We start from the raw sequence: 15,426 nt of genomic DNA, 5'->3' as shown, positions 1-15,426 counted from the left end.
AGTACTTATTAGGATGTAAATAGTTATGCAAAATGTCTGTCATGTTGTGTACAAAATGTTTTCTTTTTCTTTGATTGCGAAAATGGACAATTGGGCCACTGGACTATGGGTGGCCAACACCTAAATTGTTCATAGTTAGCACCAGTGTGCTCAACACCCCTGAAGAAAAACCCGTCCGGCGTGCATAGAGTGGGGTCATCAATGCTCTGACGCACGCCCAGAGCCTACGTTGGGGGTTTGAACGCGGCGGGTCCCCCATGGAGCAGTGTAATGGACACCCGGCAGGGAGCCACACTGGACTCTTATAGTAATGTTTAAGGTTGTAACGTTAAAGTAATTGCGCCTCCCATAATGGGATGAAATGTTCTAACATGTCATGTTTGTCTCTACAGTCCGGGAGTACTGAATTTAACTAAGGGGGAGTGTGGCGCCCCAGGACCTGGTCGCCACAACAGCATTGCCCTCCCAGAAGGGTTAATGCTGAGCCTGGAGGTAATTGGGAGATCTATTGGCCAGTAAGTTAACACTCAACACAGTTCTCCCTCCGGCCAGCAGGGGGAGCTCTGAACCTGGAACTTCAGGGAGCATTCCTTAAGTCTGGCTGGAAGGAGGAAGTGGTAGTTAGTCTGGAGACAGGAGTGAAAGAGTGCAGACGCAGAGTAGTGCTGCCTTGTAAACTGGGGCCTAGAGCTGGGATAGCTTGGCCCAGTGAAGCAAGGGGAGCAGAGAGGCACAGCAGAGACTCGGACATCGGAGTCTGTAGTTGCCAGGGCATAAAATCCATCCCTGGTAGCTGAATCCGGAGGGCAGGAGAGCTGTAAGCCCCCTGTCCCAGAAGCAATCTGAAGGTACAACTGCATCCCAAGGGCCTGGTGTGGGCTCCAGCAGAGAAGCACCAGAGAGGGCCTGCGCAGTCTACCACACAGAAAAGGGGACGAACAACAAGTCCCAGCAGCAAGAGGGCAATTGCGAACCCAAAGTGCAGTGTCCTAAAACAGCAGAGAAAGATTAAGGAGTAGGCCTCATACTCAACTGGCCAAAGATCACCCCAGGCACTTCCAGGCCGGCCGGATCATCTTTACCATCTGTGACGGTCTCCCTGGACTAAGTTTCTGCCGAGTAAAAGAGGAGAAGGTAAAGAGACTACTGTTTGTGCCTGTTTCTTTCATTGCTTGTCGGCCCTGCACCGTGTTAGTCACGCAGCACCATAGACTTCCACAAACACCAACTGTGCCCCGGGCATTGCTCCACCTGTGGGGAGCAGTACCACCATTGCTGCCATAACACTATCCCGGAGGCCTCATACCGCAGCGGCGGCTTAATAGCCGCATACCACAGGTGGCGTCACGAACACAACCATTAAAGTCATCAGCCACATATTCAACTGACACCCACCAGGGCCACGGAGCCGGGCCCAGCCACCACTGACTACCACCGGACTAGTCCGGCCCGGCACCGGGTGTCCCATAGCCCTGGGGTGGGCGAGTCACATACACATGCTGAAAATGACATACATAGAAACAAGGGTTCATACATAGGCAGAATAACACCAGTATAAGGTACATATCTTCAGGATTGCATTGAGCTAATAGTATAAACTACCTTTAACAGGCTATCAGGGGGAGACCATAAGGAGCTGTAACCATAGGCAAAGGGCTATCTGTCCCTGTGGGACTAAATAAGAAAAACATGTGAGGCCATTAAATCAGGAATCATGTATGATGACAGAGAGGGCCAGTAACATAGTACTAGGGGAGCACATACCTGCTGAGATATATTTGGCACAGTAAATGAACTGACTAGCAGTACAATGTATGATTCTGAGGGGAAAAAAAAAGAATGGAATGCACTATTAGTGGTAGCCCATCTGGCGTGGAGTGAAGAGGCAACAACTGTAACATACCTGGCAGTGGTGGCATAGGGTATAGGCCCCTGGGAAAGTGCGACCGGCTGTGTCGCGGGGGTTTATTTATCTGGAGGGAAGGTGAGCGTCCACAACCTAAACCTCTCTCCCCCGGCTCAGAGTGATCATGTGACCGCTCCTGCCGCGATTTTGCTGCTTCCGGTCATTTCATGTCAACATGGGCAGGACCATGTTGACATGCAAATCTGGAACAGCATGTCACATTCCTGCTGGGCTGTACAGTGCGATGAGCCCCGCCCCCCCCTTCCCTGCACCCTCCCACACATTCCCCCGCTCCCCTTACTCTCCCCGCAAACTCCCCCTGCACTGCTGTGGGGTCCGTGCCCTGGGGGAGGGGCCTGGCGGCGGCTGCCATGGTGTCAGCGCCAGTACCCGGGCCCCTGCTCAGGATCGCATATTCAAATATACCGGCATCACAGATCACAGATGCCAGTACATTTGAAAGCGCTGATGAGAGGGAGCTCAGCGCTGCTGCTCATCACTGGTCCCTCCCGCTGTCTGTGTCTGACAGATCAGGACAGCGGTGACGTCACTACTGTGCTGATATGTCCAGACCAGACAGCGGACGAACGTGCAGGAGCGGCGGGGACCGAGGACGGGTGAGTATGTATTCCCTACATGTGTTCCCTATGGGGGTAGGCGGTCGGTACAGAGCGCTGTGTATGTGCGCGTGTGCGGTGCAGAGCCATATGTGCGCGTGTGCGGTGCAGAGCCATATGTGCGCGTGTGCGGTGCAGAGCCATATGTGCGCGTGTGCGGTGCAGAGCCATATGTGCGCGTGTGCGGTGCAGAGCCATATGTGCGCGTGTGCGGTGCAGAGCCATATGTGCCCATGTGCGGTGCAGAGTCCGATGTGTGTGTGCGGTGCAGAGCCATATGTGCGGTGCAGAGCCCGATGTGGTGTGGGGTGCAGAGCCCGATGTGGTGTGGGGTGCAGAGCCCGATGTGGTGTGGGGTGCAGAGCCCGATGTGGGGCTGTTATTTGCAATGCTGTAGTGATACCAGGTCTGGTGCTGGGGAAGAATACTGACAGGGAATGGGTGTGCAGGGGGTGCGGCTGGACACTGGGGAGGGGCTGGACACTGAGGCCGGGTGGTGCCAGCTCTGACTGAGGTTTTGCACAGGAAGTGGTCAGTTAGCTGGAGCTGAATGTAAACAGAGCGCTGCAGAGAATAAAGGGTGAATTCAAGAGGAACAAAAGTTAGAAAACTAAAAATAACAATTGTAGGGGTGATTTATATGACAATACAGCACAGATTAGCTTTTAATAATGTCTCCGAAGAGAAAATTAGTGCAAATAACCCAAATGATTAAAACTCATTGTTATTCAAAATTACCAAAAAATATTAGAACATTAAAAAAGCAAGAAGTCTGAAACGGGGATCACCTCACAATCATTAAATTCATTAGTTTACATATATATATATATATATATATATATATATCATATTTATTGGTCCTATATATTAACGAAAAGGGCAAGTTAGAAACTTATATTATATCTAGTATATATAATTAAATAGTACAATATCCATATATTGCACACCCTTATGTAATACATAGTTGTGCTAAGTTACTAATAAGGCTATTGCCAATGCATATGTTGAAAGTCCAGTGTACCTAATATAAGGTCACAATAATTTATCAAAACCATTGTTTAAAACAATATATGTAACTATTTGAACTAGATCAGTGCACCAATAAATTGCAACTTATCTACCTGCTGTAATTACTTGTAATGACTATGCCCATGGAATCTATAGTAAGCCCATAGTGCTAAGTAGTAAGGTAGCAACCTATCGATTCCACAGTGTGAGGCCTCCCGGAGTCCCAACGCGCGTTTCACCTTTTTATCAGGTGACGTATCCTATTGTACCGCCCCGCGGCCTCGGCTGCGACTGCCGAGCCGCACGGGTCCGGGCTCGCACGTGTCGGTGGCTCGAGCGCCTCCGGACCTGGGGGTTATGTCGCTCTGGAAGGGAGTAGTGGCGGTGCAGGGGTTGTGGGGGGGGGGTGGTTGTTTTTGGGAAAGTTCGTGACGCCACCCACGGGTTGTGGTGATGGTGGACACCACCGCTGCAGTAAAGGTACAGGGAATCCCGGGAGCGATGTTGGGGCGCAGCTAGCTGTTGACCCCTCCGTGGGTAGGGGATGTTGGTCCCGGGGCCTGGTGGTGAAGGCCGGGGTGCAGGGTTGCGGTGCGGTGCCTGATGGCACTGGTGTACTCACGATTAAACCACACAGAGTCACTGGTAAACCAAACTGGGTGACGAACGGGGCCCGCAGCCGGCTGCAGTTTCTCCAGATAGGTTGGTAATGTCCGCCTTTCTCCTGCACCTCTATGTAATTTTGGCTACCGTGCCTGGGCACTGGTAGCCCGCTCCCCGGCGTTTGTGTCGTAGGAGCCCGTTTGCCCGCAGACGCTAGCCCTTGGATCTCTGGCCTTTGGCGGTGGCTTCTATCCGGACGGGTTGGGCTGTTGCCTTCAATCGGGACTTAGGTGGGAATGAACCCCTGAGGTCCAGATCGCAATCAGTTGATTTGACTGTGGTGGTGGCTTAAAGCCTAGTCGGGGTCTGAGTACCCTGCCTAGTGCTCCGGTATCCTGTTGGCTCCCCGGTTCGGTTCCGGTGGGCCACTACCCTGTCCCGGTCCCTTACGGTTCCGCTGGTCGTATTCCCGGTCTCCTCCAGGCGGCCACTACAGTCTGCCTGCCTGCCTGATCTGGGGTCCTAGGCTCCAACCCAGGCCCCACACGGAACTGAGCTTCTCTCTCCTCAAACTCCAAACTTTAACTCCCTCGTGTTTTCCTGCCTCAGGCCAGCAGACTCCTCGGTGGGCGTGTCTTTCCGCCTGACTCCGCCCACCTGGTGTGCCTGTCTGACTCTGAGGGAGGCAATCGGGTCTTTTGGTTGACTGGTGGTACCTTACTGGGGTGGGGGTGTATGTGGTGAGTGTAGTGACCTGTGACCCCTGGGTGTCCAGGGCGTCACACTATCATATTAGGTACACTGCTACTTTCAACATATGCATTGGCAATAGCCTTATTTGTAACTATGTATTACTTGATTGTGCACAACATATGGCTATGTTACTATTGAATTATATATACTGTATCTATTAGAGGTTTCTAACTTGCCCTTTTTGTTAATATATAGTACTATTACATATAATAAAATCTATATACAATATGTCTGTAAACTAATGAATTTAATGATTGTTGTGAGGTGATCCCTGTGTTCTCTTAATATTTTATGGTAATTTTGAAAAAAATTGAGTTTTAATTATTTGGGTTATTTGCACTATTTTTCTCTTCGGAGACATTATTAATATAAACGTCCCAGACACCCCCTTTAATGATGGTAGCACTGGAGTATGAGGCGCCAAATTCACTAAGAGGTGCCCATCACTTATGAATTTGACGCATCTGCTCAGTGTCGTGCCTCGTCAGGAGTGTTACTCCAGTCATTGATTTCTATCATACAAATACCGGCATTTTTAATCAATTTGATAGATGGGAGTAGATATGTCCCACCCTGCCACAGCTCTGCCCTTTTAATGGATCTGCTTTATATTGGCGAATTGGAGTATTTTGTACCGTATTTTTCACACTATAAGATAAGATGCACCTAGATTTTAGAGGCAGAAAATAGGAAAAATGATTTGCAGCAAAAGATGTGGTCATCATGACTCTGTTATGGGGGGGGATCTGCTTCTGTCACTGTTATGAGGGTAATGTTGCCCCTAATTCTGTACTAATGTCCCCCATACTAGACCCCTTCCACGTATATGTCCCCCATCTTGGTATACATGTCTCCCATCATGGCCCCATCCTGGTATATATGTCTCCCGTTATGCCGCACAAAAAAAAAATCTGTTCTACTCATCCTCCATCCGCTCCCCCACTGTGCAGCGTCCTCTTCAACTGCCGGCAACTGACTGGCGTGTAAGCGGTGCAAAGCATGATGTAACTGCCATGTGACCCCCACTCACCCGCCAATGTTAGCTGCTGGCTAATCCAAAATGAATATTCACTCTGGGCGTGGGGAGCAGTGAATATTTAATTTTTTTTAAGGCTATGTGCGCACGTTGCGTAAATAACATGCAGTTACGCTGCGCTTTGTACCGCAGCGTTACTGCATGCGTCCTGCGTCCCCTGCACAGTCTATGGAGATTGTGCAGGGGCCGTGCGCACGTGGCGTTTAAGAGCGCAGCACTTCGGCTACTGCCGAAGCGCTGCGTAAAAAGAAGTGACATGTCACTTCTTTCCTGCGCTTTGCCGGCAGCTCCTGCTCTGTCTATGGCAGGAGCTGCAGGCAGAGCGCATGGAATCGGCTTTCACTACGGACATTTCTGCAGCGATTTAAAGCGCACATGTGCTCTTCAGATCGCTGCAGAAATTTCTGCAGTGACTGTACGCAACGTGCGCACATAGCCTTAATAACAGGACCTGCCAAAGCACATTTGTGCAAAACAGCGTGCCGTTGTCCTCATCCCACTGCCTCCCCCCACTTCTGGTGTATCTGAACTGCGTTCAAGATTAAATTGTGAACACTGAAGTACGGTGCTTGCTGCCTTTTTTTTTTTTTTTTTTCTTTCTTCCAGATGGACTCTACAGATGGAATTAACTTATAAGGATTGTGCACCTGTATAGCTTTTGTCTATCCCAAACGGTACAAAAATAGCGACGGCTGAGGATTCACAGCAGTGCCCGGTGTTTCTCCTGCACTTTTGCCTTTTGGCTTTTAATAACTGACAAATGTGATCGCTCAAGTTGCTGCAGTAAAGGGGGCTTTACACACTGCGACATCGCTAATGCGGAGTCGTTGGGGTCACGGAATTTGTGACGCACATTCGGCCGCATTAGCGATGTTGCTGCGTGTGACACCGATGAGCGATTTTGCATCGTTGCAAAAACGTGCAAAATCGCTCATCAGTGACATGGGGGTCCATTCTCGATTATCGTTACTGCAGCAGTAACGATGTAGTTCGTCGCTCCTGCGGCAGCACACATCGCTATGTGTGACGCCGCAGGAACGAGGAACCTCTCCTTACCTGCCTCCCGGCCGCTATGCGGAAGGAAGGAGGTGGGCGGGATGTTACGTCCCGCTCATCTCCGCCCCTCCGCTTCTATTGGGTGGCCGCTCAGTGACGTCGCTGTGACGCCGCACGGACCGCCCCCTTAGAAAGGAGGCGGTTCGCCGGTCACAGCGACGTCGCCGGGCAGGTAAGTATGTGTGACGGGTCTGGGCGATGTTGTGTGGCACGGGCAGCGATTTGCCCGTGTCGTGCAACAGATGGGGGCGGGTACCCACATTAGCGATATCGGGACCGATATTGCAATGTGTAAAGTAGCCTTAAGCTGGTGGCTGAGGTAGATCAGTATGGCTGCAGTTAAAGAAAATGGACATTCACTGCTCCCCACGCCCATAATATTCCCCCACTTCTCGGCACCGACTTTAGTGCTGAGAGGTGGGCAGGATTATGGGTGTGGGGAGTAGTGAATATTCATTTCCTTTAATAGCAGGCACACGTGTTTGCCCCAGTTTCCGGCTTCCTGCAGTGGCAACACTGCTCATACCTCCTGTGACCCACTCCACTGCCGCTGCCAACCACCACTGCGAGACAGTGGAGCACCTCCCATTTTCCTCCTAAATTTGGGGGGAAAAAGTGTGTTTATAGCCTGATAGCCCAGATCACATCAGGACTACAAGATCCCAGGTACCTTTAGCTGCACCACAACTAGTGTGGTGTACTTAATTACATGTATCAAATGTCCTGTCTTCCCTACATACAGATCTCCTGTTGGACAACAGCTCAGAACAAGGATGAATTCTCATCGCCACACAATTTTAGAAAAAAGGATAGATCTACCAAACATTTTTGTAACCCAGACCACAGCATCATGGACATAAAATTGCTGGCATTGAAAGGAAATTTCAAATCCCAGAGAGACATAGTCTGGGAATACAAACTTATGATGAACTTTGACACATTCAGAGCAGGAATGAATGTGCCACATGGATTTATGTCTTTTTACATCAATTAAGAAATGTGCTCCTCAGACCATCTGGGGGCATCACAGCCCGGACCAGACCCCAATCAGAGGACAATAAAACTTTCACACTGCTTATCTATGAACTGCTGCAATATTTTCTGCCACAACTGTTTGTCCCCTTGCCATAGTGATAGTTCTGCTTCACATAACTTGTCTTATTTACTGCTCCATTCTATATCCTGTTGTGTATAAATATGTGACTCTTCAGATAGTGTTCTGCCATGCCTGATGAAAAGACCGGAGTAGTCTCAAAAGCTTGCTAGTATTACCATCTTTATAGTTGGCCATTAAAAGGTATCAACCACTGAGGACTCTTAGTTCTTTTACAGTTCTTTTTTTTATCTTATAGCCTGAGAAATACGGTATTTCATAAGTAATCTATATGTATTTGCATTTATTGATAATTTTCTTTAAACAAAAAGAATAAAAATGGCAAAACAGAAAATAACATCAATGAATGCAAACATTGATGCATCCTATATAAATACGCGTCTGTTTTGTGATCCATATTACGAATGTATAATATGTTCGTGAAACATAGTCTGAGTGAACCATGATGCCTGGATTGGCCATGTTTGTCCTGGCTCACACTTGGAATCTATGAGGTTGTGAAGTTCAGATAAGGTGACTGGCAGCCGGCCTATGTATCGCAGTCTGTACTCACACCGTGTTTTTTGTGAATTTAGCCAAAGGCCCGATTCACACGAGTGTATTTCATAGTCCGTATAGGGACTACACTGCATTTCCCCGGACTGACCGTGAGTCTCCCCATCCGAACTTACACTCTCATAGACACATATGGAGCTGTACATTTTGGTCAAGTCAGGGCATTGTGTTCTGTATACGGACCGTGGAATTCTTTCATGTTGTAACACTGCCAACGTTACATGCAGGTTTTTATGCTCCTTTTGTAATGGATTTCACCCTATGTATTGCGGTGCCAACACACCGTGACTTCACCAATAGCTCTTTTCCCGCAAATTATAATAGTTTTTTTTCATGTGGAGGATAAATTTCAGAGTTTCACTATGAGCCCTTGATTGCTCTGTATACCCAAGTCCCCTATTATGTTGTACGAGAATTATTTTTATACTGAAGCAGTAGGGTGTGGTCCAGATAATCTTCCCTTCCCAGGACTCTTACTAATTGCAGTATGAGTTATATACCAGCACTGCTTTACATAATGTGGGAGCAGACTTCCCACAAATCTGCTGATGCAAAAATTTAACATAATTTTGACGTGCACAATCCACCTCCTCACCAGGCTTAGCCTAGAGATCAGTTTCCTGCCGCACATTTTTATTTTTTTCACGCACGCACACATATTATGCTCCCCTTACCTTCCGTTCCCTTGCCGGCCTCCTGGATCTTGCAGTTCGCCGGTACAGGATGTGTATTGGGTAACCATCTTGACAATGGAGGAACTTCCGCTGTCAGATCGCTGACGTCAAAGGCATGAGCCGCTTGCCTCTGATTGGTCAGCGCGCTGCCTTTGAGTAGCGGCTGACAGCGGAAGTTCATCCCTCGTCGCGATGCTTACCGATACACAGCCTGTAGCGGCGAACTACAAGAACCGAGAGGCCGGCGATGGAACGGAAGGTAAGGTGAGCATAATGTGTGTGTTTGTGCGGACTACAAGAGTGGGTTAAAGCGCGGTGGATGTACGGAACCGGAAGTGTGTGCGGCGAGTATTTTGCTCGTACGGCAAAGCTTGCTTGTAAACTGAGTTACAAATTTACAGCAAGCTTTCCTCGTTAAGCGAAATACTTGCTAAATGGGTTACTCGTTAATCAAGGTTCCACTGTAAATGCAAATACTGATGCAATATGTTTCATGTCCATATTACCGATCCTTATTACAGATGTATAAAGCTTTCCCCTTAGACTCTGTCTTAGGCTATGTCCGCATGCTGCGTTCTTGATTTGACAAAAAAATGCACCCTAGGGCAGACTTGACAACTGTAAACACTGCATTTTGACAGTGCGTTTTTTAAAGGAGAAATAAAATGATAGGTTGAATAGATTTAAAATAACAAAATAGTTGATAGAGTGATAGCTAACTTGGACAGAAATTTTTTTAAATTATTTTGGGTAAATAAATGACGTGGGTCCCCCTCATTTTTCATATCCAGCACAGGAACAGCAGCAGCTGCAGGCTGGAACACTCAGCTGTCTGCTGTACCTTGGCCTGTTATGAAAAATAGAGGGGATCCCCTCCCCCCCCCCCCATTTTTCTAAAACCAACCAAGGTGCAGCAGACAACTGGGGGCTAATATTATTAGGGTGGGAAGGCCCATCGTTATTTGGCCCTTTCCAGCCTAACAATAGCAGTCCACAGCCGCCCCAGAAGTGGCGCATTCGTAAGATGCACCAATTCTGGCGCTCGACCCGGCTCTTCCCGTTGCCCTGGTGTAGTGGAATTCGGCGTAAGAAGGAGTTAATGGAAGCCACTAAGTCCTAGATTAGTGATGGCAGTCGTCTGAGACACCGCCCCTATCACTAATCTGTAACTGAAAGTAAATAAACACGAACACCAAAAAAATCCTTTATTTGGAATAAAATACAAAAAACACCCTCTTTCACCACTTTATTAACCGCAGCAAACCCTGCAGGTCCGAAGTAATCCACACCAGATCCGACGGCGATTAAGCCCTGCTACATCCCTGTCCTGTCACAGTGATCACCGTAGAGCATGACTGCCCGCTGACAGACAGAGCCTCGCGATGAGAATGAACTCAGGCAGTGGTGCGGGGCCTGTAACTGTGATGTTAGAGGTTCACCCGAGTTCATTCTCATTGCGCAGCTCTGTCTGTGTCGCCGTCTGATTTGCGATTTACAGGTGAAGGACTCCAGCTGTGATCGGAAATCACCTGAGGGACGTCCCGCTGTTCACTTCAGTCCCTCTGGTGATTTACTGTCATGGGTGAAAGACTCCAGCTGTGGGAGCGGCTAACCTGAGTGATATCACCCCTGATAGCGCGACTCACTTCAGTTGCTTTATGGAGCTCACAGCGGCAGTCTTGTTCTATGGCGCACGCTGTGAGTGTCAGATGTAGCAGTGCTGGAAGTGTCGTGGTATCTCGTGTGGATTACATCGGACCTGGAGGGTGAGGGTTGTGTTGGGGTTAATAAAGTGATGAAATAGGGTGGCTTTTTGTCTTTTATTTCAAATAAAGGATTTTTCGGTGTTTGTGTTTATTTACTTTCACTTACAGATTAGTAATGAGGGGTGTTTCATAGATGCCTGCCATCACTAAGCTAGGACTTGGTGACAGCTATGGGCTGCCATTAACTCCTTATTACCCCGATTGCCACCACACAAGGACAATCTGGATGAGACGGGTAAAGTCCCTGGACTCACATCTAATGGATGCGGCAATTTCGGGCAGCTGCTGGCTGATATTGTTAGGCTGGGGGGCTTCCAATAAAGTGGGTCTCCCCAGCCTGAGAATACCAGCTGCCAGCTGTGAGGCTTTATCTTGGCTGGGTATCAATATTGAGGGAGACTGCATGTCTTTTTTTTTTTTTTTTTTATTTATTTTACTGGACGATATAGACCCGCCCACTGGCGGCTGTGATTGGTTGCAGTCAGACAGCTGTCAATCAGCGTGGGGGGCGGGTCTGACTGCAACCAATCATAGTTGCCGGTGTGCATGAAAGCCGTGAATATGAAATGAGCCTAATGAGCAGCCGGCACTTTCAGAAGCAAACGAGGCTGCGGACGCAGTGTGACAGCCACGCTGCTCCGGTGATCAGTGAGTATCATTGCTGTACCCTGCACTTCTAAGCAGACCCTATACAGGTTCGTCACCTGTCGCCGAGCAGGAATACCCGAAGCCCTGAAAAATCCCTACTGTAGTCCTGGCTAGGGAGAACATATGTCTCAGGATGACTCCACAGCGGCTCCTTCCACCAAGGCGGCCAGCATGCAAATGGTTTTGTTTAATCAGCAAAGATTGCTGGGAAACTTTGCTAATTAAACACAAAGGGGTGTAACTACAGAGCAGCGACAGCTCAAATGCACTGCTAGGAAGCTGCTAGCAGCAAAACTGATATTAACTGTTTCAGCACCAAGAGAAACAAAACATTTAAATGAAGAGTCCCAGATGGAGATGAGAGGCTGCAGTCCTAAAGCTTTCACTAGTCTCCAAACACAGAGAGACAATTGTAACCATACACTAGAGTGCACTCCTGAACATTCATGGTCTATGGATTGATGCTCTTGTACAGTCCAGGATCTGGGGTCTGTTGCTTGCAGAAGTAAGTGCTTGTGAGCCATCTACTAAAGTCTCAGGTCCCTGCCCCCTAACTCCTCATCTACAGCAGTTTAAGGGGGAATAACCGATTCAAAAAAGACATTTATAAAAGACTAGGTGGTGGCCCGATTCTAACGCATCTGGTATTCTAGAATTTATTGTGTAGTTAATGTATGATTTTTGTTACATATATAGATGTTGTCTGTAGTTGCCAAGTGTTTGTGTAGAGCGCTGTAAATGTTCTGGGTGTTGTGTGTGTGTGTGTGTGCGCGCGCGCGTGCGCGGGGTGAGTGTGTGTGTTTTGGGGTAGGTATGTTTTGTGCAGTGTGTGTTGGAGGAGCAGTCCTGGGGGGAGAGAGGAGTATAATTGGAGTACTAGTCCTGGGGGGGGGCGTGTCCGAGCGGGCAAAGGGGGCGGGGCCGAGCCAAGCGGCCAATGCGTGAGGGGGCCGAGCCGAGCGGCCAATGCGACGGTTGTGCCTGTAATGACGTCATTTTGGAGCAAGACAGACAGACAAACAGAATAAGGCTATATATATATATATATATATATATATATATATATATATATATATATATATATATATATATATATATATATATATATATATATATATATATATATATATAATATATTATAGATACCGTGTAATATAGTGTGCCGCTTAAAGGAAAAAGCAGAACACACATTCGGCATTCTTTTCATTTATAATTTTTTGTTTAAATTGTTCTAATTCTAAACTTTTTTTTTTTTTGTCCTTTTCTTAGGCATTTTAAACTTTTGTGCCAATAACTACCTTGGTCTATCCAGTCACCCCAAGGTGATTCATGCTGGACATGAGGCGCTGAAGGATTATGGTGCTGGGTTGAGCTCAGTTAGATTTATCTGTGGCACACAGGTGAGTGCATGGAAGGAAAAGATCCTTGTTATATTAGTAATGTTCCTTTTTACTTTGTCTGGTGGCGAGAGATGGGTTGGATATGTTGAAGCCAGGGTTGGTTTTAGACGAACATTTTAACCCTTGGTAAAGTTTAAAGTGGGGCCCCAAATACAATACTCACATATTGCACCACCACACTCCAACATCTAGGTGACATTTACATGCGCTGAGTTCAATAGGAGATGATTGCGCTCGTTTAACTCTCTGAAGTGGTTCAGGGCTTGTTTCTTCGCCACTACGCTAGTTGATGAAGAATGATGGGTACAGAACAATCTGGCCACTTCATGTATCAATACATCAATGACGTATCTCTAAATAATGAGTCTTTTTGTCTGACTATGGGGTATGTCAGAAAAATATTGGCATGGTGAATGAATAACGTAAAGAACAAACTAGCCACATAGGATTAATCGGTAAAAATACAATTTATCATGGGAAAGAAAGACCTGACTCGAAAGTCTAGAATTGTAAAAATGGTAAATACTTTTATTATGGGGAAAAAATGAAGGGAAAGAGAATGGGTGTAACAACCTTATCTCTTCATTTAGACTTGTGACAGGATTTGGGCCAGAGTCTCGCTTTGACATTTGAGACTCCTCATATTAAACATATTTCCATTTCCTTTGGTGTTGAAAGGGTTAATGTCAGTTTTACTTCTCAGCAGCTTCTGACTCCTGGCCTCAAGTGATTCCGGTTGGTGACAACTCCCTACCCCTATATATGGTCACATCTTCCAGTAGAGGGCGCCAATTATTCTGATTCATTCTGAAGCTAGGCCTCAAGGTGGAAGGAGCTGCTGCAGCTTTTTGTTGTTGGAAGCGGTATAAGCTGCTGTCTTGTTGCCTGACTGCAGGCATGAAGTTGGGCTTTATCCTTTGTTTCCCCCGCCTGTTGTACCTTCCCTTCATGTTGATTTAGTGCAGCAGTGGGACTAATGATCCTTACATGCCAGCTCACTAGCCAGGGTTATTTCAGAGTCTCTCAGTGCTTGAGGTATCCTGATCAGCGACAGGTGCGGAACCTGTATGGTTCTTGCTAGGAGTACAGGGTGCAGGTGAGTGCAGGAGGTGTCTCAAAAAAAAAAATCACAAAAATTGGATAGAAAATAGTACAAAAATATTAAAGACCAGTTCATCTAATGACACATAATATATCCAAAATGTAAGGCAAACCCCTACGTGAACAATGGGAAATGGTTGCAATAAAGTGCAAGTGCAAAAAAAGTTATATGCTATTGTGGCGCCCCTGAGGCTTCAGTTGCCACAGAGTATTGCACTCAAATTTGGGTGTAATGCTAAACTCTGATCCTGAAGAGGTCAGTCCCGGTTTCACCACATTACACGCTCAAACACACTCCGGGCTGCCCTGTTCCCACTGGGAACTGGGCTAGGGTTTGGTAATAAATGGGTCGCTGACAGAGTGGCAATTATATGATGCCCTCAACAGGGGCCTCAGTCCCACTAGCTTAGGACCTGGGAGGGGGAGGTGCAGCCAGCAGGGGGAGTCAGGAGCCAACACAACAGTTTAGAGAGTTCTCCAGCAGGAGAGGAAGGGAGCAGTCGCATCTACAGGTGCTCCGATGGGATGGAGGAGAAGCTCACACGATTGCCATGGGGAGAGTGAACCTGCTCCCCACGGTATCGATGCCACACAGGGCGGCAGGACCCTAGGGAAGATCATACTTCACGTTGGTTTTACAGAATCTGCCTGGACGGGGAAAGTTTCAAGCTTCCCTGACCACACAGAGCCCGACGCACAGTGCCAGAGAGGATCCGGGATCTCGCATCAAGCCGGACCCCACATCGGAACCGCGGCACCTGCATATAGTGACGAGTACATCTCGTGAAAACCTGGGTCCCATGTAGCTTCAAGCCAGGGGATTCACAGACAGGCGTTACAAGGAGAAACCCAACGAACACCAAACCGGACTGATCTCTAACTGGTTTGGGTTCGATGGAGCCCATCATAGCAAGTGACCGGTATTACCTGGGTGAGCGGCATCGTACAAAAGTGAGTAAAACAACGTGGAACCGCAGCCATAGACTCTGACTCCTTATTACCGGTACTGCCGCTCCCCGCTGCCATTACTACTCTTCTCATCATCCTCCCCGGGGTCCGCCCACCTGTGACAGGGAGCGATATCACCCATAGCTGCTACTACCATCCGCCAATGCAGCAGTTACTTTTATCTTTTTCACTGTTTTACAATCTCTTTGATCTGGAGTTGATTGACAGTTTGCAGTGGAAT

General features: G+C 47.8%; 1 protein-coding gene across 1 annotated transcript in view; it reads left to right on the top strand.

Annotated features, from left to right (window-relative positions):
• The window catches only part of GCAT (glycine C-acetyltransferase), a 68,423-nt gene that overhangs the window by 16,305 nt on the left and 36,692 nt on the right, over positions 1-15,426 (top strand). Inside the window, exon 2 of the mRNA XM_075320867.1 lies at positions 13,006-13,136. Within this exon, the coding sequence (XP_075176982.1) occupies positions 13,006-13,136 (131 nt within the window). The remainder of the gene's footprint in view (positions 1-13,005; positions 13,137-15,426) is intronic.

Source organism: Anomaloglossus baeobatrachus, chromosome 8 (assembly GCF_048569485.1).
Source record: "Anomaloglossus baeobatrachus isolate aAnoBae1 chromosome 8, aAnoBae1.hap1, whole genome shotgun sequence".
In the NCBI taxonomy this organism is placed as follows: domain Eukaryota; kingdom Metazoa; phylum Chordata; class Amphibia; order Anura; family Aromobatidae; genus Anomaloglossus; species Anomaloglossus baeobatrachus.
The sequence above is the reverse complement of the archived record's forward strand: the minus strand, read 5'-3'. Positions and strand labels throughout refer to the sequence as shown.